General features: G+C 39.5%; 1 protein-coding gene across 4 annotated transcripts in view; it reads right to left on the bottom strand.

Moving 5' to 3' along the window:
- RPN2 (ribophorin II) overlaps positions 1 to 22610 on the bottom strand; it is a 57893-nt gene that overhangs the window by 14524 nt on the left and 20759 nt on the right. For all 4 annotated transcript variants that reach the window (XM_006089524.3, XM_006089525.3, XM_014456537.2 and 1 more), the window contains exons 6-11: positions 21065 to 21199; positions 17835 to 18011; positions 15944 to 16062; positions 13232 to 13337; positions 3198 to 3289; positions 1495 to 1609 (exon numbers count right to left, since the gene is read on the bottom strand). In XM_006089524.3, coding sequence (XP_006089586.1) covers positions 1495 to 1609; positions 3198 to 3289; positions 13232 to 13337; positions 15944 to 16062; positions 17835 to 18011; positions 21065 to 21199 — 744 coding nt within the window. The remainder of the gene's footprint in view (positions 1 to 1494; positions 1610 to 3197; positions 3290 to 13231; positions 13338 to 15943; positions 16063 to 17834; positions 18012 to 21064; positions 21200 to 22610) is intronic.

Below are 22610 nucleotides of genomic sequence, written 5' to 3'. Positions count from 1 at the left end.
CAGCAAAACTTAATATCCCCTCATAGCTTTTCTTCAAAATAAAGAATTCAACAAGGCAAGTAGATTGGTTCCATTTTACAGATCATAAGGCATGCAGGTTAAATGAGTTACACAGCTAGTGCTGAATCCACAGAAAAAATACAAATCTCATTTGTTACTCTATACCTGGGCAACAAACCCTCAAAAGTATTTAGGAAAAGGGACCAGAGATGTGAAGCATCCTGGCTACAGTCTTGGCCAATGGGATTTCAGGAGCTCGGATGCCTGATCTTCCTCCTGTCAAAGCCAAGTGCAGGTGGCAGCCAGGTTTGTCTGCAAAATGCTATTATACCTGGGAGCTCTCTAAGCCATGGTTTTCAAACCAGAATCTTAGATGAGACAAGTATTCAGTTAAAGTTAAATTTCCTCACTAACTTTCATACCCTAACCCAAATTTCACCAATTTATTAGTCTTATAATTTCCTTTCTTCGTATTCTTTCTTTCCTTGTGCTGTTTGGTTGGTAAATATCATTCTGAGAAGAGCTGCAAAATGCTAAGAGGCTAAGTACTTAACAGTTGGTTAGCCATGGTCCTGATCAAGTACACAAACCAAGCTCTCTGGAGCTTGAGGGTGGAAGGGAGAGAGGAACAAAGAAGTGCTGGGATGATGTTCCTGCAAGCAGTCACATTGGGGGCTGGGCACAAGCGAAGCCACTGCAGCTATAGGAAACAGAAAGCAAAAGGTTTCCAAGTAAATTCACCCAACTCAGAGGTCAGCTCTGAAGCTGCCCCTCCAGCATGGACACAAGCCTAGTGGCTCTTGCCAAAGCATTGCTTACAAAGCACCTAAATCAAGCCCATTAAGTCCCATACTCTTTCCTGTCTTTTAGTATTCAGAGTATTTATCCGAATTTCCCTTTATAATACAACCGTGGATGAGACAGGGCTGAGAGCAATTACTGCCAACCACGGGGGATGACAGAGGTGCCTGAGAGTACAGGAGGCCATATCTGATTCTCTAGGGAAAGGACTTGGTTTGAAAATCTTTCAAAGAATATTGTTACTTTATAAAACTGAAACCTATCGCTTTCATAATATGAAGTAGGGACAAGTTAAAAAGAACTGTTCTTCAGATTCCCACAAATAGAAACCTGCTTTGGCCAGAACAAAAACATGCTTGAGCCCATTGCCTAGGTTTTCCTTTTTTTAAAATTATTTTAAGGCATAGTTTTTGGCGGGGGTTTTTTGTCAGAAAGAAAAAAGCCTCAATTAAGTGCTAATCTGTCTTAAATATATCTTCTCAATACCAGCTAATATTTTTTAAAAAAAGAGTGTATGCCAGGTTCAGGATTACAACCAATATGAAAAGGGGCAGAGTGTCATGTGGGAGAACCGGATGGACCTTCAGGGTGCAGAGTGAAGATCTGAAAGCAGGAATTTGGAATCTTCTCTAGCCAGTTATATAGTTGACTGTAATGTTTCAAGGCAAGAGAATGCCTGGGCTTTTTCCTGACCTGGTGAGGGGTGAGCTCAGCACCAGTATTCACATCTACCAGCTGGAAGAACAGAGCAAAGTTCTGGTGGCTGTCTGCGATGAACGTGCCCTTGGCCTTGGCTGGATAGGTCACCCTGAAAGAGATATTTATACAGTAAATTTATAGAGAGGATCTGCACATATCTAAGAACAGAGTAAAGAATGCAAACTTCACTTCATTTTTCAACTTCCCTCTCTCATTGTTGTGGACAGACAGACATGGAGAACTGTCTGTGACCTTAGGGTTAATTGGATTGATAAAACCAGGACCGAGAAAAGCACAGAATAAATTTTTATCAGGGCCTGGAGAAATGCTATGTTATGTGTCCAGGCTTTCTTTCACTTCAAGGACCTAAGGACGTCAACCAAGTCAGGAACCAGTAGGGCTCATGTGTCCCCCTGCAGGTACACAGATGGACTAGAGCGCTGGGATGGCAAAACCACAAGGAGAAATAATAATCAGATCAATGTTAACAGCATATGTGAGCAAGGTTGGAAAATGGGGTAGGAAATGCAAAGGAAAAAAAGGGTACTTCTAAGTTTTTCTTTTTTTAATGCTGTATGTTTTCCTAGATACTTTTTCAATTTCTTTTTCTGCCTGAAATTGGATTTTTAAAAGTCATTTTCTGAAAGGGCAGTTTTATGAGAAAACTGTTGTTGTCAAAGCTATTTCCTGGTATTTTAGCTTAAAATGGCCAGAGGGTAGAACAAGCAAAATGGTTATAGAGCTCACACCTGGCTATATTTTATACTTAGGCTTTATATTTACTTATGAGTAACAAAACTCATTTATATAGAACATTAAACTTTGCAAAACACTCTCACAGATATTATTTCAGTGGATTTTCAAAAGTGCTTTCATCTCCAGTGTCACTATGAAACTATCCAAACCAGAGGAAGAAGGGCCAGCCCTTTCACAGGACTTAAAGGTTTTTCTTCTAGGTTCTAGCTAATATCCCATCTTCAAAATGGTCTTGAGGATTCACCTACTTTCTTTGGCATCTATATCCACCCAAGTTAAGATGGGGGTCTGACTATACCCAAAGGTATAGATGACCCCTCAAAGTTAGGATCTAGGAAAAGCCTGACAAATGGGCTTCATACAGTGTTCTGACTGAACCCTGATCAATTACTAATGGTTACTTAGAAGGTTGTGTTAAAAAAGATTCTAAGTTCAACAGGAACAAATGCTGTGACTGATCAATGATGTCTTTCATGAACTTGAGAAAGGGAATCATATCCCTACTGTTAGGTATGTGCCATCTCAGTTCTAAGAACCTATGAGGCTTCCAACATTTTCCAGACACACTGTGGGCCAAAGAGAGTTGCCATGAGGCCACTCAAAGCAACTTCAGGACTGTGAAGACAAAGAGATTACACCAGAATATAAATTAATATACTGCTTCCTTCACTGAGAAAGTTTTTCTTTAATGTGCTTGGTGACATAGCTGACTGACTCAGACTTACTCCTTATTTCATGGACTGGTTTGCTCAGAGACTGACAGATGGTACAGATATCTCCCCAAACTGCTTGGATGCCAAGCAGCAACCCTGGTGGTGTGCCAGCAGAACTATAGCCTCTTCAATTTGGAGTGCAAGCTGGATCACTGATGACAGAAATGACATCTAGAGGGGCTCAGCTCAAGCCTGAGCTCCCCTGTGCCCAGGAGGCATCCCACCTACCGTGTGGTTTTGGGTGCAATGCTCTGATCCTTATCCACAGTGGAGAGATCAACATTTGTGATGCCAACTTCAGTAGAAATCTTGACCCTGAGCTAGAGTGAAACAAAGAAGAAAATCAACAAGTCACCTGGTAGATGTGCCAGGAATTAACACACATATCCAAACTAAGAACCAGGAGGTCACATTTCAATTCCAGGTCTTTTCTTATGTCCTTTAAAATAAATAAGGGGGGAAATCCTTAAGCAGTACCCTTCAAATAACTTAAATCAAAATCAACAGGTACTCAATTCTAATGACAGCTAATGTTTATTGAGTGTTTACTATGTGAAAGACACTGACTTTACAAGGATTATCTCATTTAATCCTCACAACTCTGTAAGGCATTGCTATTTCAGATGGGGAAATTGAGTCCATGTTAGGCACCTTGCTATCCAGCTTCCCAGCAACACTTACTCTGTCCCAAGCAGACTAAGTCTACCCATGAAGACCTAAGAAGCCATGGCAGCCATCTGTACTGTTCACCAAGTACTTCTGGTGGAATTGTACTTCCCTGCCCCTCTGGAGTCAAGCGTAGCCATGTGACTTGCTTTGGCCAATGAAATGTGAGCAAAAGTGACGTGTGTCACTTCTAAGTGAAAACTTGAAGAGTCAGTGTGTGATTCTTTTTCCCTCTGACATGGGCAATGCACAGAGAAAGGTTTGCTCTTTCAGCCTGGGTCCTAGAGTAAGGAAAACATGAAGCAGAGCCTCCAGTTGACAGATTATATACCTAGCATGGGCCAAAAAGAACCTCTTGTTTTAAGCCAGCGGCTGCCAACCTTTCGGACCTCACGGACCACACCATCAGTGGTCCACAGACCACCGGTTGGCAACCGCTGTTTTAAACCACTGAAATTTTAGAGTTTATTATAAGCACAAACCAGTCCATTCTGACTCTTATCATGTTTGAATTCTATACATTCCTTATAAACGTCTTCACAAAGAGGAGCTCACTGATGCCAGTACACAAATTTTTAAAAATTAAAATATAAAATTCCAAAAAAGACAGAAAATATGCTGTCTATTCATGGAGAATTTTTTAATTTAAAATCTAAATTCGAATGTGCAAATTATGCAAACACACCAAAGGCACTTATGTGTAAACACCTGTGAGATTTCCAAATATCTGATAAGCCTGAATGCAATACTTAAGGAAATCTTTGCCAAAATCCACTGGTTTATAGTCTAAGTCAAGATCAAGGAATAGAGATAGAGGACTGGAGAAATAAATGAAGGATAGCGTCAGCATTTTTCTAAAATGTACTATCAAGGTGTGACAGCCTCAAATCAAGGACAAAGAAGAAAAATTATAAAAGAATAAAGATAACTACAGCCTTCTCTTCTGCCATCATAATAACTATTTTGTGACAACAGCCTGCATTATCAGATTGAATAGGGGTGTTCTGTTTTGCTTAAAAAAAAAAAGAAAAGAAACTTGAATGTAAAAGATTTATTATCAGAAGCTGTAAGGCTGTTATCTATTTTTTGAATACATAGCCACCTATTGACAGAATTATATTTAGTATCACTGCTTGTCACTGAATCTAGGCAAATGGGTGGATTAGGCAGTATGGGAAAACAGTTGGCCTTTAAGTTGAATAAACCCCCAAGGAGAGAGCTGGGAGCCTCTACTGACTCTTTGGGCTCTCTGCTGAGCAAACAGCTTCACAACTCATACCGAACACAGAAACAGCAGGCTCTCTTTCTATATAAAGCTCAACGCAGAGACACACTGACACTACTTCCATTTGAAGAAAAACTGAAGTGGAAGGTTCATCTGGAGCACCTAGGTACAGGGGATATACAGAGATGGCAAGATGTACTTCCTGTCCTCAAGGGACGCATATATGCAAAGCTAAATTATAAGAGACCAGGCTGCTTTAATGGAAGAATATACAAAGTGCTACAAAAGCACAGAAGGACCGTGACTCAAGTTGGCCTTAGCGTATCCCTGGCTGGGAAGTAGAAAATGTAAGGAAGGAGTTGTTTAGCAATACCCCATACTATTAAAAAAAACATCTGTCTTCATAGTAACTACTCTGCAAACTTCACCAACATTAAGTAAGTCCCTCTTCACTCCAGTGACTCATTCTCTTAAGAATTCACTCATTTAATTTGTAAATGTGATCTTGAAATCATCGTCCCACCTAAACGCCCATAAACAGGAGACAAGTTAAGTAAATATTGGCACATGTATACTATGAATTACTATGGAGCAATTCAAAAGAACAAGGTAGATGTTCACAGACTCCTACTTTTGAATACACAGCCATCTATTGGAAGAATTATACTTAACATCACTGCCTGTGATCAAGTCTAAGCAACTGGGTGAATTATTGGAGGGGTTGGGGGAGGAGAGAGGAGGCCATTAAGTTGAATAGACCCCCAAGGAAAAAGCTGGAAGCCTCTACTTCGTGACAAAAGCAAAGAATACAGCTGCTTATAGAATGATCCCTTTTGTGCAAATAAGGAAGGCTATGCAGACATTCATTGATACATGCATCCTTCTTTTTCTTTTTTTTTTTTTTAAATATATTTTATTGATTTTTTACAGAGAGGAAGGGAGAGAGATAGAGAGTTAGAAACATCGATGAGAGAGAAACATCGACCAGCTGCCTCCTGCACATCTCCCACTGGGGATGTGCCCGCAACCCAGGTACATGCCCTTGACCGGAATCGAACCTGGGACCTTTCAGTCCGCAGGCCGACGCTCTATCCACTGAGCCAAACCGGTTTCGGCATCCTTCTTTTTCTTAAAGTGAACAGTTAACTGCTAATAATGGATTCTCAATAAGGAGAAGGACTGGATTGAGGGTTTGAGAGAAGGCTCTTATATTTCATTACATACCTTTTGGTACCTTGAATTTTTTTTAACTACATGCATATTTTACTATTTTTATTAAAAAATAGGGATAATTTGAGTAATAAGATTGCGTGCCATATACCTTCTTTTTAAAAAAATATTTTTTCATTGATTTTACAGAAAGGAAGGGAGAGGGATAGAGAGTTAGAAATATTCGATGAGAGAGAAACATCGATCAGCTGCCTCCTGCACGCCCCCTACTGAGGATCGAGCCTGCAACCAAGGTACATGCCCTTGACTGGAATCGAATCCGGGACCCTTTGTCCATGGCCAACACTATCCACTGAGCCAAACCAGTTAGAGTTACCTTCTTCTTTATAAAAGTTTTGTATTAAAAAGTACCACCACCACCCCAAAAGTACCACCCAATATATATGATTTTAAAAATAATTACTCTCCTTTCAGCAGATGGATATACACAAACTGATGTTCAAAGACTAGTGTAAGGCTCTTCAATATATGCTAATTATAGTGATAAGGAAGCCATCAGGTTTTTGCTTAGACTCCCAACTATAAACTTACAACAATAAGATGATCACTAAAGCCTACTAATCAAGATTCAATTGTGTTTGTTCTAAGGCTATCATAAGTATTCCCAGACAATACAGACACACGAATGACAAAAGGGCAAACTACAGTGAACTCAAGCCAATTGGGGTTTGCTCTCAGCCCTAATTTTAGAAGGCACCCTAAGTTGCAGCTTTATTATACAGAAATACTATAGGGCAGTTCTTAAATAGGGAAGTTTTTGAAAAGTCCTTCTATTCCTAAAATCTTACTACAAATGGGTCTCTGAAAACATTGAAAAGAAAAGCATTTTTATGATACTCTTTTAAAGCAAACTGAGAAATAAAAACCATCGTTAACTTTTTTCAAAGCCCTGTTATAAAGGGTTCAAAGTAGGATACTTGTTGGTTAGCTTCTTCCTTTAACCAAGCACAGCAAGATTAGTTTTTATAAGAGGGAGGGGACTTGTTTAGCCACTTTAAATGCAGCTAGACCTGTTTTACAGTGAATCATGCTAAGTCCTTTCTTTGGCTGTGCTGCATGCCACATACACCTCAAAAAATGTTTTAACTCCAGGAAATGTGGTCTTTATGCTGAGTAATAACCCCTCTGTTTAGCTCATTATTGTCAAAATTGATGGTGCATTAGGGGCAATTAATGCTAAAGACAGTTCTAAAACCGATGCTTCCTCTGACAGCAAGTGCAATGCAGTGAGTGCTATTACAGGCCTTTCATACCAAACCACTGTTAATGCACTCTGACCAATGTCAAGCATCCCTCAGGAGAGTAAACAGGACCTGCTGACCCACTCTAAGGCTATAAGTGTGACTATTACTGAAATTACAAAGTAAAGCCGCCTATGCGACAGAAGTCAGAGCATGCACACACACAAACAAGTACATATAAAGCTCTAACGTAATGAAAAGGGGGAGAGGATATTTTGAAATGTTTACCCCATTACTGTGAAGTAAAAGGACAGCAATGGCCTCAATGAGGGCTTATTTCATTGCACAAATAACAGCTATTAACTGTTCTATTTCTGCTGTTTTGTACTTCGATAATTTTCCCAACAACCACAGAAACACTTGGACAAACACCAAATTTGAATTTTGTACAAAACGCCAAGCTGTTACAGTAATCAAGACAGCACAGTATTGGTGGTATAAGGATAAAAATACAGGCTAATGAAACAGAAGTGCAAGTCTAGAAATTAACTCTTAAATTTATGGTCAACTGACTTTTGACAAGGATGCCAAGGCAATTCAACAAGAAAAGAAAAGTCCTTTCAACAACTGTACTGGGGACAACTGGCTGTCCACATGCAAAAGAAGAAAGTTAGACCCATACCTCAGACCATACACAGAAATTAACTCAAAATGGATCAGAAACCTGAATGTGAGAGCTAAAACTACAAAATTCTTATAAGAAAACAGGAGTAAATCTTCATGACCTTGCATTAAGCAATGTTTCTTAGGTATAACACTTATAGCACAAGCAGTGAAAGAAAAATAAAGAAATTGGACTTCATCAAAATTAAAGTTCTTCGTGCTTCAAAGGAAACAAGGGAAAAGAGGGCCTACAGACTGTGAGAAAGTATTTGCAAATCATATACCTCCTAAGAGACTTGTACCAGAATATTAAAAGAAGTGCTGCAACATGTAATAGTTCATGTGTACCATGAGATGAAGAAGGTTGAAAATCGATGCTCTAGATAAACAAGACATGCATAAGGAAACATGTACTAAGATGTTCACAGCAGCATTGTAATAGTGGAAATCTAAATGTCCAACAATAGGAAAATGAATTAATAAAATCTGATTTATTCACAAAATGATTACTTTTATAATTATCCATATTTATGCATATAGCTCTAGTTCTACATGTATAAATATGGCTAACTGTCATAAAATTAATATTGAGTGAAAACAAGCAAATTGCAAATGGAACATATAGTGTAATGCAATACATAAATTTCGAGAAGATGCAAATCAATGCAACATATTGTTTAAAAATACAGTAGGGCCTTGACTTACAAGTGTCCCGACTAACAGTTTTTTGAGATACCAGCTGTCTCTCGGCCGATTTTTTGCATTGAGTTGATAGAGTAATTTGAGTTAACGAGTGCCTTAACGAGCTCGGTCTCGGAACGAATTAAACTCGTAAGTCAAGGCCCCACTGTACATACTCTACATGTAAAAACTGGCATTGGAACAATAAACCCAAAATCTGGGGGAAAAGTGTTTTGAGAAATACAGAGAGCTTGAATTTAATCCATAGGGGTTTTATTTCTTCCCCCCAAAATGGAGCAAATACAGCAAAATGTTAGGGTCTGAAAAAGATGCATGGCCAGTAGTACATGAGGATTAATTGTATTATTCCCTGTTCCTTTCTGTGTATTTAAAATAGTGCATACTGAAAAATAAAATTAAGTTCTAGGGAAGCACGATGAAGGTGTACCATTCGCACTGAACCAGGATGCATAGATCAGCATATGAGCAAGGAAAGGGAAGAGCACTGGGTGGAAGAAACAGGAGAAGTCCAAAGGCATGAGCATACTTGGGGATCAGTATGCAGTCAAAAGCAGCTAGAGGTGAGGCGATGGGGATGCACCCACACTGAAGTATGTGCATGTGCCTTGTCGAGGACCTTCTAAGTCATACTGAAGGGTCTAGACCTCACTCACAGACAATAGGAACCAATGAAATGTTTATGCAGAGGAATAATGTGTTTTTGCCATTCTAGTGGCACTTATGGAAAATTAAATAAAAGGACAGAGATCAATGACGATGAAACTAGTCAGAAACTATCTTATCAGTCTAGATCAGTGATGGCGAACCTTTTGAGCTCGGCGTTTCAGCATTTTGAAAAACCCTAACTTAACTCTGGTGCCGTGTCACATATAGAAATTTTTTGATATTTGCAACCATAGTAAAACAAAGATTTATATTTTTGATATTTATTTTAAATATTTAAATGCCATTTAACAAAGAAAAATCAACCAAAACAATGAGTTCGCGTGTCACCTCTGACACGCGTGTCATAGGTTCGCCATCACTGGTCTAGATAGAAAGTATAGGGCTCTACCCAACTAGGATCACTGCGACTGAAGAACAAAGGGCTCATGCAAAGGCCACTCAAAGGTGGAATCAACAGACTTGGTGACTGACCAGAAGTGGTTGAGTGTGGAAAGAAAGGAAGAGGTTAAGAATGACTGTGATTACAGGTATGGTACTTAAAATGAATATGTTATTATCAATTGTAAAGGTAGAAGAAGAAGAGTTTGCAGACAACAAAGGAAAAAAATTGCCTTTTAATGTGTTCAGTTGCAAATAAGGCCCCTTCAGGAAGGAAACGAAAACGGAAAGAATCTAGATTTTAAATGTTAAGGTACACACTACAATAGTTCCTATCCAAACTTTGTGTTAGTGAACGGACTAGGACCAAATGCCTCATGCCCAAAAAGGTCAGGCATGAGGCTGAGAAAAGGCAGAGCCTAGAGTTCCATAAAAATATCTTCCTTTCTGCCAAACTTTAAATATAAGTGTGTAATCTACCTATGTTAAGTAATGCCCCACTTTTGAAAGGTCAAACTTTCCAGCTGTCTCTTGTCTTATCATTTAAAAAAAAGTGAGTATCACAGGAGCCAACCTGAGAAGCTCTCCAAAGACCAAATCTGGGATATGAGCAACACAATAAATGATAGTAGTGAATCATAATCTACAAAGTAAAATAAACATTCATGAGTCCAAAGTGTTATAAATAATTGAATGAATAATTAAATTGGGGTGGGGTGAGACAGTTGGTTTTTTTGTTTATTTGTTTTTTACCATAGAATTCTAATTAATAAATGTAGAAGAAATGAAAGGAGAAAGAGAAAATCACCTTTTGGCAAGTACCACATTACTAACTGTTGCATGCAAGATCATAAGGACATTTGCAGAGTCTCAAGGTATCATTCCACCAGATACTAAATTACAAAGCAGAAAAACAGCAACTTTACAGTGGAGAAACCTAGCAGACACCGCCTTCACCAAGTGATAAAGATTAGCATGTCAATATCATATACTTGTGTTTAACAAGATGCACTGACAAAGGCAGAGCGTCCCTTTGGAGTATTCTTGCAAAAAATGCATAACCTAAATTTAATTATGAGGAAATTTCAGACAAACCCAAAGTGAGGGACATTCTGCAAAGTAACTAGCCAGTATTCTTAAAAAGTGTCAAAGTCACAAAAAACAAACTATCTTAGATCGGAGAAGGCTAAAGGGATATGACAACTAAAGGACTATGTGATCCTAGATTGAATCCTGGACCAGAAAGGAACATTAGTGGGATAACTAGCAGAATTTTAAATAAAGCCTGTGGACTAGTTAATAGTATTATATCAGTATAAACTTCTTGGTATTGATAATTATTTTCGTTATATAAGATATTAATATTTGGGGAAGCTGGATAAAGAGTATATGAGAATTCTTCATACTATTTTTGCAACTTAAGATTGAAATTATTTTTAAAATTTTTAATTTAAAGGTGAGTAGAGTCCGGCTGTTGTGGCTCAGTGGTTGAGTGTTGATCCATGAACCAGGAGGTCATGGTTTGATTCCTGGTCAGGGCACATGTTGGGGGTGCGGGCTCAATCCCCAGTCAGGGGGCGTGCAGGAGGCAGCCGATCTCGATGACTCTCTCTCATCATTGATATTTCTATCTCTCTCTCCCTCTCCCTTCCTCTATCATAAATCAATAAATATTTTTTTAAAAAAAGAACCAGAACTTTTAAAAAATACATTAAAAAAAAGAAAAAGGTTAGAAAATGATATTTGATAGTGAAGAAAAGAGTTGTCACAAACAGCATATATTTAACTATTCAGAGAAGTTAAAGTACTACTCCAAGTTCACCTGACCCAACAGAGTGTATGACAATGTAGTTGAGTAGAAGCAGCAAAGAACAGGGGCAGAAACATTGAGAAATTACAACTAAAAGGAGAAAGCAATATCATAAGGAGAGTTGCTGGAGCTGCACAGAGCTCAGCCTCTAGACTAGCTCTCTACCAGGGCACACTCACTAACCTGGTACTGTACAGGAGATCCACCCAAGTATAAGTTGGATGTCCTTGGACAAGTTACTCTACCCCTTTGAGCCTCAACTATGAAATGAAGGTGACTCCATCCATCTCTAGTGGTTGTCCTAAGAATAACATAATATACAAAGAAGTACACAGAACTGTACTTCTCATGTCACAGGCATTCAATAAAGGGTTCATACTCATGATTCTAATTCAGAGTAAGAAAAGGCTAACCCATTTCCCATAGTTTAAGAAAGTAAGAAAATCGCCCTGGCCGGTTTGGTTCAGTGGGTAGAGCGTCGGCCTGCGGACTCAAGGGTCCCAGGTTCGATTCCGGTCAAGGGCATATACCTTGGTTGTGGGCACATCCCCAGTGGGGAGTGTGCAGGAGGCGGCTCATTGATGTTTCTCTCTCATCGATGTTTCTCTCTCATCGATGTTTCTCTCTCAGCGATGTTTCTAACTTTCTATCCCTCTCCCTTCCTCTCTGTAAAAAATCAATAAAATATATATAAAAAAAAAGAAAGTAGGAAAATGCATAATTCATTGTAAATGTCTATCCAAAAAGGTTAAAATGAAAGCCACAGTGCCTGAAGGGGTACACTTCAATTAGCTAAGAAAACCACTCATGTGAAATACCTCATACCCACAAAGCACCAGATAAATTAAGCATAGCTTTCCATCCTTAAAACCACTTGGATCTTCAACACAACTAGAGTCAGCTAAAAATCTGAAGCACATCTATAATAATAAAAGCATAATATGCTAATTAGACCAGTCGACTTTCCTGACAAAGCCAGGTCTGTGAGGGCCAAGGCAAGCCACCGCAGCTGCAAGGGCCGAGCTCCTTGAACGAATTTTGTGCTTCGGGCCTCTAGTTTCAATATAAAAGATTACCAATTTTGCCCTAGCCACTTCGCTCAGTGGTTAGAACATTGGACTGTGGACTGAAGGGTCTCAGGTTCAATTCCAGTCAAGGGCACGTACTTGCAGGAGGCAACCAGTCTATGTGTCTATCTTACATCAATGTTTCTCTCTCTCTGTCTCTTCCCCTCCCTTCCACTCTCTCTAAAAATCAATGGAAAAAAATATCCTCGAGTGAGGATTAACAACAACAAAAAAAGATTACCAATTTTCTGTTGTACTTCACCTAAAGAGCTCACTACAGTGCTATCTATCACTTGATATTTTTCATTGACCAATTAGCATCAAGTACTGTTCTAAATCTATCAAGGCCCACCACAAAAACATTTTAAGAATACTTATGCCTCAGTGGAATTATGGGTGATTTTTATTTTTTCTACTTGCCAATTTTGTGTAAACTTTTAATAAGTTAAATGGAAAATGAATTAATTTATAAATAAAAGAAAACTTGCTATAATCAAGTTCTTGGCTAATTCTGTCAAATAGCATATTTCAAACCTATCCCTCTTTTAATATAGTCACATTAACATGACCGTAAAGTGAAGTCAACATACCAGACAATGAATGCTGTGTGCCTATTCAGTCATTTCTTTTGGATATATCAACATGGCAACGGGGAAGACAAGAAAAGCACTTACCTCTAAACTATTTGCAATATAACGATTGTCACCTTCAACTTTGATAGAGAAGTCGTAATAACCACTGGACAACTTGACATTCACGAAGTTTAGTTCAAAAACATCCCTGTTAAGAATGACAGCGGGGTTAGCAAGCACTCACATGGGAAAGTCATAAATACAACAAATGGGCTGCAAAGAGAGGCATTCCTTGAGACAGTCCAGGGCTACACCATTATTTTGTTGTTATTGTTAATCCTCACCAGAGGCTATTTTTTCCCACTGATTTTTAGAAGAAGTAAGGAGGGAGGGAGAGAGGAAGAGAAGGAAAGAAACATCTATGTGAGAGAGACACATCGATTGGTCACCTCTTGCACATGCCTCGACAGGGACTGGGGATCAAACCTGTAACCCAGGTAAGTGCCCTTGATGCATGGGACAACATTCTAACCATTGAGCAATAGCACCCAGGACTACACCACTTCTTCCCTTTTGATTATAATGTGGGAAAAACTTTAAAAACAATTAAAAAATCAACTCTTCCAAAAAAATCCCACCTCTCTGGGGATTTCAATTCACAATGAAATGCCAAACAGGTGAATCTACAATATGATCCCCATTATGTTAAAAAAGAAAGAGAAAAAGAAAAGAGTGATTAACTCTAACTACCTCAATGTCTTTTACCATTCCACTGATCATCCCTAAAATTGACTTTGCTTTTTCATTTCACATATTGCCTACATATCTTTAATCACTAAGAATTGCATTTTCTAAAACTCAAAGTTCCTGATCTCATTAACTTACTAATTTAACATTTAACAAAGTTTCACATAAAATTGACCTTTAATTTTTAAAAATTTACATAACAATAATATGTAGCCATTAAAAATAAGGCTATAAAAGAATATTAATCCTTTTGGGGAAATGGTCATGACACATTGTTTTAGATAAAGCATAATCTTAATTCAATTTTTAAATGTATTTATATGCATAGAAAAAAGCCTACAGAAGAAGATAGCAAAATGTTAATAGCAATTATCTATAAGTTGTACAATTATGGGTGACTTATATTTTCTTTTTGTGTTTTACCATATTTTTTCCTACAATAAACACATATTACACATCAAAAAAAATATTAAACTTAAAACTGGCTAAATAACAACTAGAGGCCTGGTGCATGAAATTCATGTACAGATAGGGTCCCTAGGCCTGGCCGGTGATCAGGGCCGATCGGGGCCTTCTGGCTGTCGGCCACTGGTCGGGACCTCCCTTCCCCAGCTGCTGGTCGTGGCCTTCCTTCATTCCATGCCACCCCCTGGTGGTCAGTGCACATCACAGTAAGCAATCGAACTTCCAGTCTCCCTGTCGAACTCGTGAAAGGACAATTTGCATATTAGGCTTTCATATATATATATTAGAGGTCCAGTGCACGAAATTCGTGCACTGGGGGGGGGGAGGGGTCCCTCAGCCCAGCCTGCCCCCTCTCACAGTCCGGGAGCCCTCAGGGGATGTCCTACTGATGGCTTAGGCCCACTCTCCACAGGGAAGCGGGCCTAAGCCGCAATCTGGCCTCCCTCTGCAGGAGGCAACCGGGCTGATCAGGGGAAGGTGCTACCCCCATCACCACGCTGCTGCTGCCACTGCCAGCCGCCACAGCCACCAAGGTGTTTTCATCAACACGGGCTCCAGTCCCTTCACCACGAAAAAATGACAACTTTCTTTAGGCATTTTCAAGATGTCTCTTTCATGTGTTATGACATTTCTTTCTTTCTTTCTTTTTATCCTCGCCCGAGGATATTTTTCCATTGATTTTTAAAGAGCGTGGAAGAGAGAGGGAAAGACAGAGAGAAACTTCAATGTGAGAGGCACACTGCAATTGGTTGCCTCCTGCATGAGCCCTGACCTGGGCCCCGGCCAGGGACGAGCCTGCAATCTAGGCACATGCCTTTGATCAGAATCGAATCCGGACCCTGTGGTTCGCAGGCTGAGGCTCTATCCACTGAGCCAAACTGGCTAGGGCAGGATATGACATTTCTTAGCTCCTCCAGCAGCGGACCTTCGTTTTTTCCTCCAGGAGTGAGGTGGAAAAACCCTAGACCACCTTCGTGGATTCTTTATTATCCAAGTTACCAAGAACACTGTGAGTGGCGTACAAGGAGCTTAGCCAATGAGCGGTAAGAAAAGGTGTTTCCTCTGCAGCTCACGTGCAGAGGCGGGACTGCTGGCACACAGCAGCTGCTGGGGCAGGCAGCCACACCGCAACCACTGGGGCTGAGGCAGGTCCCCCGTGTGTGTGTGTCTCCGCTCCGGGCCCACCCCAACCCCATCCATGCCATGGCCACTGGGGCTGGCCCCCGTGTTTGTCTCCAGTCCAGGGCCACCCCCTGACCTCCTGTCTCTGGGCCTGCGCCATCTGTGGCTTGCCTCACCATGCACGCAGTCCCCTCCCGCCCATCTGCGTACGCAGCCTCCTCCTGAGCCAGTTGTGACTGTTATGGCATCCTGGCGAATTTGTACATATATCTTTTTATATACAAATATATAGATATAGATGACAAGACAGAGACAACTATAGGATTTTGATACCAGTAGGTCAAATTTACCTAACCAAAGTTTAGGTAAATTTGGTTTTATGATCTTGGTAATATCAGCATTAATCTGGGTTATTTTTGCTGCAAGCTACTTTCCAAAACAAGTTTATTGGCCCCTGATAAAAATATGCTCAGAACTTACCCTACAGGGGTGAAAGAAGTCTTCTGGAGGACAGTGGCTCTGGAAGCAACAGATTTAGCATGTTCTAGTTTAACAGTGGCCTGAGTCAGAGGCTGAGACAGAACATTGGTGACCTGCAACTGGAAATAAATTTAAAAATTATCTGTAGCAACTAAGGTGGAGGGAACACAAAATTTTGTTCTGGGGTGTTTTATCTAAAGGGAGTGAGCTCTGGAGAAGAAACACTTCATTTTAGAAAATCTTCACTGACCTTTGGTCTACTGTCTATCAGAGATCAAATACAGAAAAACACAATTATATTGGGAATGGGATAGATTATAGAATGTTAAAGGTGGGGAGGATCTTAAAGATGATCTTGTCCAATGATCTCATTTTTCAAATAAGCAAACTAGAGCCCAGAGAAAGAGAATGACTGACCCCAGATCATACAGTTATGTGACCTTCTTTCTGTTCTCTGTTCTATCCACTCTACCAGAATATATTTTTAAAAAATATATCAGCAAGAAAAATACTTCAGGAAAGTATGGGCAATGAGAAAATTAAAGAAATATGGATAACATTAATAATTATCTCTTGTTGGAAGTCAACTATTTGCCAGATACAAAACTAGGTCCTTTATTTTCCCATCAATCATCAGAAATAGATAGCTTAATCTCTATTTTAGAGATGAAGAAACTGAGGCCACAGAAGGTTTAAGGACTGCCAAAGGTGGGATTGCTACTTAAGTGACATATAGGACAGAGATTTTCAACCTTTTTCTTTTCATGGTACACTAAACTAATTACTAAAATCTGCAGCACACCAAAAAATATATTTTTTGCCAATCTGACAAAGGAATTGGTATAATTTTGAATCATTCATACTGGACAACTATTGTTGTATTGGCTGTTGTCATTTTTTTTTTTAATTTTACAATCTAAGGAAAAAGAGGTCAGTGCCCCTACTAAATAGTCAGGTAGCTCATGTTTTAAAAATTCTTGCTGCACACTGGTTGATCTAGGATTCAAACCCAAGCCCAGTTTGCAAGCCAGTATTTTTCTACTTTGCTCTCGTACCACTTACTGTCTCATGATGAATTATGTTAATTAGGTTACTTCTCATTCTAAGTAGGTTGTAAGTAGGGGCAGGAGAGGCAATTTTGAAGTACAGGGCACTTCCTCAGGAGAATATCTGCAGGAGCCACCAAAATAGAACTGATGGGACAGACAGAACTGTCCCATGTGGAACTCCCAAGGTTTAGATATAAAATGCTTCATTTTTTTTTTTATAAAGATCTAACTTAACAGTGATTTTCAAACAACAGCAACAAAAGTTTCATTTGAGATAAAATCTCTAAGTGAATTCAATAATGGTGCATTTGCTCTCTGTTCAGCAAGTTAACACAATAGAGAAGTCTATGGTTACTGCTGAGTGAGAAGGAGGGTCATACAATGAAGAGACAGAAAGATACACTGTCAACACCAGGAAGGAAGATACCTGATATTTATTTTAACAACTATAAGTACCAAAAGTACTCAGGAATTTTAAAATAATGTATTTAGAAAGTTTTGGTGTCAAAAAATGTATTTTAGAAGCAAGACTTCTCTAAACTTCTCTGGAGTTATGAACCCAGGAATGCAATTTTCTTGTACTTAATTTTTTTAAAGCCTTATTATTAAAATTCCTCTAGAAAAAAAAGGTCTTTTTTTTTTTTATATGGATCTCAGGGGTTTTCTGACTAGCTCACCCAGTAGTCATGTCCCATTTCCAGGCTAAGGGAATGAGCCTTGCTCTACATTACTGGGTAAGTGCTCATGGGTGACAATAGGCTGTGTAGCAGTCTTTAGATTTCTGAAAGCCTCACACTGGAAATGGCAATCAGGGCAGCATGTTTGGGGCATGGAGGTCATACCCGCAGGATCGCCTGTTCATGAGTGTCAGAAGGAGAGCCCTCGGATACAACCACAACTGGCATGTGGTAGCGATTCTGGGAGAGTGCAGCGGCAGCAGAGGCCACACTGAAGGCTTCTGAGAGTGAGTCAAAGTTCTTCTTGCTAAAGATCGTATTCATTAGCTGGATGACCTGATCCTGAAAGAAAAGGGAAATGCAGTTCGAGATCTTCCTCCAGCAGGAAGGCAGGAGAGCCAATGTCCCTCCCCACTGGCTCAAGTCATTCCTTATCTGTTTCTAGGTGTTCACATGGAAGGTCTTTTAGCCATTTATCCAAGTTGGTAGATGGGGGGAAAGCAAATATTCACTTAAGTTTAAAACTTAGATTTGGTTGTTTATTTTATACATCTTCCAGTACAAACTGAAATTCGTGCATTTATTTGTTAACCATTTATTAAATGTTTACTAGACATTTGCAAGGTACCTGTAGGTAACTACTGAGATATGAAAGTATATTATAAAATATACAAAACAGTAACCATTTGTTCAATGTCTATACGTGCCAGACACTGTTATAGGTGCTTTATGTGCATTGACTCAAATCTTGACAAAAACCTGGAAAAGACTAATATTATCAATGTTTTTCAAATAAGGAAACTGAGTCTAAAGGAGGTTAAGTAACTCCTACAAGTTATTTACGGGAAAAAAAAAAAGACCAAAATTCACATGTAGGTCTGTTTGTCCCCAAAGTCCTTCCACAATAAAATTCATTCTTTCCTGATTCCTCTCACCCTCCCAGCTAAGCTACCTCCCCTCACAGCACACCTCTAAGCAGAACACGGCAGCCTAACAGCCAAAATATACATTAGAAAGAAACTAAAATAACTCTCCATTAAGAATTAATGGGCTGCTTAGAAGAGAAAACTGAAAGCAATTTTTTAAAAAAGTAGAACCTAAAAGGCATTATTAAAATTCTGGAGGTTGTTTACTTAGGAGGAAAAATTTTCCATTTCAATCAGTTTTGTTTTTTAAAATCTACCATCTAACAAAAAAGCTCTCTTGTTCCCGACAGTGTTATTCATAGTCGACATGAAATAATTTTCTTTAATTGACCAATTACATTTTTCCATCACTAGGCTGTTGACATGTTAAAATGGGTGACTGTTCACCAGAACGGTTATGTCAAAAGCAGTGACAGCAAAATTACTCCATCCAAATACCTGATTACTAAAAGCTTGGGAATAAAGCAAGAAAAAGTTTAAGTTATATACAAAGAATATCACCAATTTATCTAACATATTGTGCATAAAAAAGTCCCTAAATGATTTGTATCCTAAGACCCACATTTTTGCACTTTAACTCAAAAACAGAAATTAAAAGACATTATGGTATCTCCAGACCTCCTATACTTAGGATGAAGGAAAAGACAACATAAGAATGCTAATACATGAATAAATTATTAGATCATGTCCTCCGTAGAAAATATGAAATTACCCAGGCAGATAATCATTTACTGTTTACTTGAAAAAACTCAGCACAGAACTCCTAATGCATAAAAGAAAATTCTAAATGTTATTACCGATAAGGATTTAATCTCCAACATTTACAGGGAACTCATGCATCTTAACAATAGGAAGATAAACAATCCAATCAAAAAATGGGCAATGGACCTAAATAGACACTTTTCAAAAGAGGACATTCAGAAAGCCAAGAGACATATGAAAACATGCTCAAAGTCACTAATCATCCGAGAAATGCAAATCAAAACAACAATGAGGTACCGTCTCACACCTGTCAGAATGGCTATCATCAACAAATTAACAAACGACAAGTGCTGGAGAGGATGTGGAGAAAAAGGAACACTTGTGCACTGCTGGTGGGAATGCAGACTGGTGCAGCCACTATGGAAGACAGTATGGAGTTTCCTCAAAAAACTAAAAATGGAACTCCCATTTGACCCTGTGATCCCACTTCTAGGAATATATCCCAAGAAACCAGAAACACCAATCAGAAAGGATATATGCACCCCTGTGTTCATAGCAGCACAATTCACCATAGCTAAGATGTGGAAACAGCCAAAGTGCCCATCAGTAGATGAATGGATTAGAAAACTGTGGTACAGCTACAGGATGGAATACTATGCTGCTGTAAAAAAGAAGGAATTCTTACCATTTGCAACAGCATGGATGGAACTGGAGAGCATTATGCTAAGTGAAATAAGCCAGTCAATGAAGGAAAAATACGACATGATCTCACTCATTTATGGGTAATAAAGACCATTATAAACTTATGAACAAAAATAGACACAGAGGTAGAGCAGCCTCAAACAGACTGTCAAACTACAGCGGGAAGGCCAGGGAGGGTTGGGGGGCAGGAGGGGAGAGTAAGAGATCAACCGAAGGACTTGTATGCATGCATATAAGCATAACCAATGGACATAAGACACTGGGGGGTAGGGTAGGCCAGGGGATTGTCAAGGGCGGGAAAAAAAGGAGACATATGTAATACTCTTTGTAATACTTTAAGCCATAAAACAATTTAAAAAAAAAAAAAAAGAAAGAAAAGTTCTAACTTGAAACCCCAACTTCTCCTCCTAAAATTAAAACAGCAGCAGTTTATATTTTAAGCCCTTTAGATCAAGAGTGGTAACCTTCCCATAAATAAGGGGTACAAAGAGGGTCCTACTCCAAAAGACTTCCCACACACATCCCGCTAAAGGTTCTTTCAGGTTAACAAGCTCCTCTTGAAAAAGAAAAAAAGAATTAACTCTTGGTGGATGTCTGGTAGACACACAAGCCTCTCATTGAACTATATCAATCAACAAAGATTAGCTAAGATTTAGCCACTGCTAAATGAGGGGGGAGGGAGAACAGGCATTTCTGAAGTACAAGGCACTTCTCAAAAAAAAGAGGATTTGCATGGGCCACCAACACGGAAAGCATTCATGAGACAAGTGGGAGTTATCAGGAAGAAAAGGGAGGTGAAACAAGAGTAAAACACTTGGCCTCCTTGTCACTACCTCATACGTTCATACCCCATTTGAAGCAAGTATAACAAACTGTTTACATGTCTATCCCACTGACAACCAGCTTCTTGAGGACAACTTTCTATTTCTCATCCTCAATGCCTAACCCAAGACACTGAATGACTACACCCAAGGCTACTGAACAGCTCTCTGAAAAAAGCTATCTGGAGCAGATAAAGTCAACAACCCCTTTGGGATTCACTCTTGAGAATTGTTAGACAGGCACCTCCTTAATGGATGGCTCGGTTCCCACATGGTCCATGAGCTTGTAGGTGGCAGCCACAAATAATGCTGTTGTTTCCAGTCCTTCTTCAAACTGAAGATATACACCTCCCAGTTCATCCAGGCGAGCAACAAGGTCCTGTCACAACAACATAGAAGCATGTTGGAAGTCACGTGAGAACAGAAATGAGAGTGCAACAGTTTTGAGAAATCTCACTCTAAATCTGGAGACCATCTCAGTAACTTAGTATTTCTCAAAAAAAGGTGTAGGTAGAGAGTAAAGTATATTGTACAGGCATTTGAAGAGAACATCGTCTTCTGCAGCTCTATGAGTATACCTTCCCTGACCCCTTGTTCTCAATTCTAAACCCAGGAGTCATGATACTGAAGGCACCACCTGCTCTGGGCAGAAGGCCAGTGGGTCAGGCTACAGTGCACCCAGGAAGCATCGTGACACAGACAGTTTCCATGACCATTCATTTGGATACAGCCTACAGAGCTGAGCATTTCTCTTTCCCAGTCAATGCTCTAAGGATGAAGAGAGACATACTGCTCTCCTGGGCCACATGATGAGGTAGCTAATGTGCTTCTGGAGCATCCAGTGATGACACTGTCAGGCTGCCTGTCATCACTGACTATGCAGTCCAGGAGCAGCAGGAGGTTCTGGGCACTGGAAAGCATAGAGTAATAATAAAAACCACAGTGACCACTTGCTGAGCACCTATTATGTATGAGGTACTTTAGGACCTCACTTGTTCCTACAACCACAGGAAAAGGAAACTGAGGTTCAGACATTAAATAATTTGCCACAAAGTAGTAAGTGGCAGAAAAAAAATTTTAATTTCAGGGTTTTTGGCTCTAAAAAAACTTGGACTATGAAACTATACCTACAAAAAACTGAAAAAGTAGTTTTTTGCCTAACTGATGTGGTAACTATACTGGCCTAACAAATACTCCCTAGGACAGGGGTGGGCAACCCATGGCACACGTGCCAAACATGGCACGCCAGTAACTTTTGCTGGCACGCGAAACCCTCTCTTATAATCTTCCATTTACAATTTTTGTGAACATTTGAATGACTTAAATGTTAAATTACATGCCGAAACCAGTTTGGCTCAGTGGATAGAGCGTCAGCCTGCGGACTGAAAGGTCCCAGGTTCGATTCCGGTCAAGGGCATGTACCTTGGTTGCAGGCACATCCCTAGTAGGCGATGTGCAGGAGGCAGCTGATCGATGTTTCTAACTCTCTATCTCTCTCCCTTCCTCTCTGTAAAAAATCAATAAAATATATTAAATAAAATTTTTAAAAAAAGACCTCCCAAAAGATGACAAAACAGACTGTCAAAGCCTTCAAAAGCTGTTTTTAAACATCATCGAGTCAACTATTGAGCAGTTCTTCTCAAGATTTGCGAAATTCAGAGAACTGGAAGAGACAGCAAAATTCATGAGGTTTCCAGACAGCATGAAACTGGAGGAACTAAACTTACAAATGTTTTCATGGCTAGACATGGCTGACTTTGAAATGCAGTTGACTGAATTTCAGAGTAGCT

The sequence above is a fragment of the Myotis lucifugus genome, unplaced genomic scaffold, assembly GCF_000147115.1.
Source record: "Myotis lucifugus unplaced genomic scaffold, Myoluc2.0 scaffold_60, whole genome shotgun sequence".
Lineage (NCBI taxonomy): Eukaryota > Metazoa > Chordata > Mammalia > Chiroptera > Vespertilionidae > Myotis > Myotis lucifugus.
This window is presented reverse-complemented; position numbering and strand designations above follow the sequence as displayed.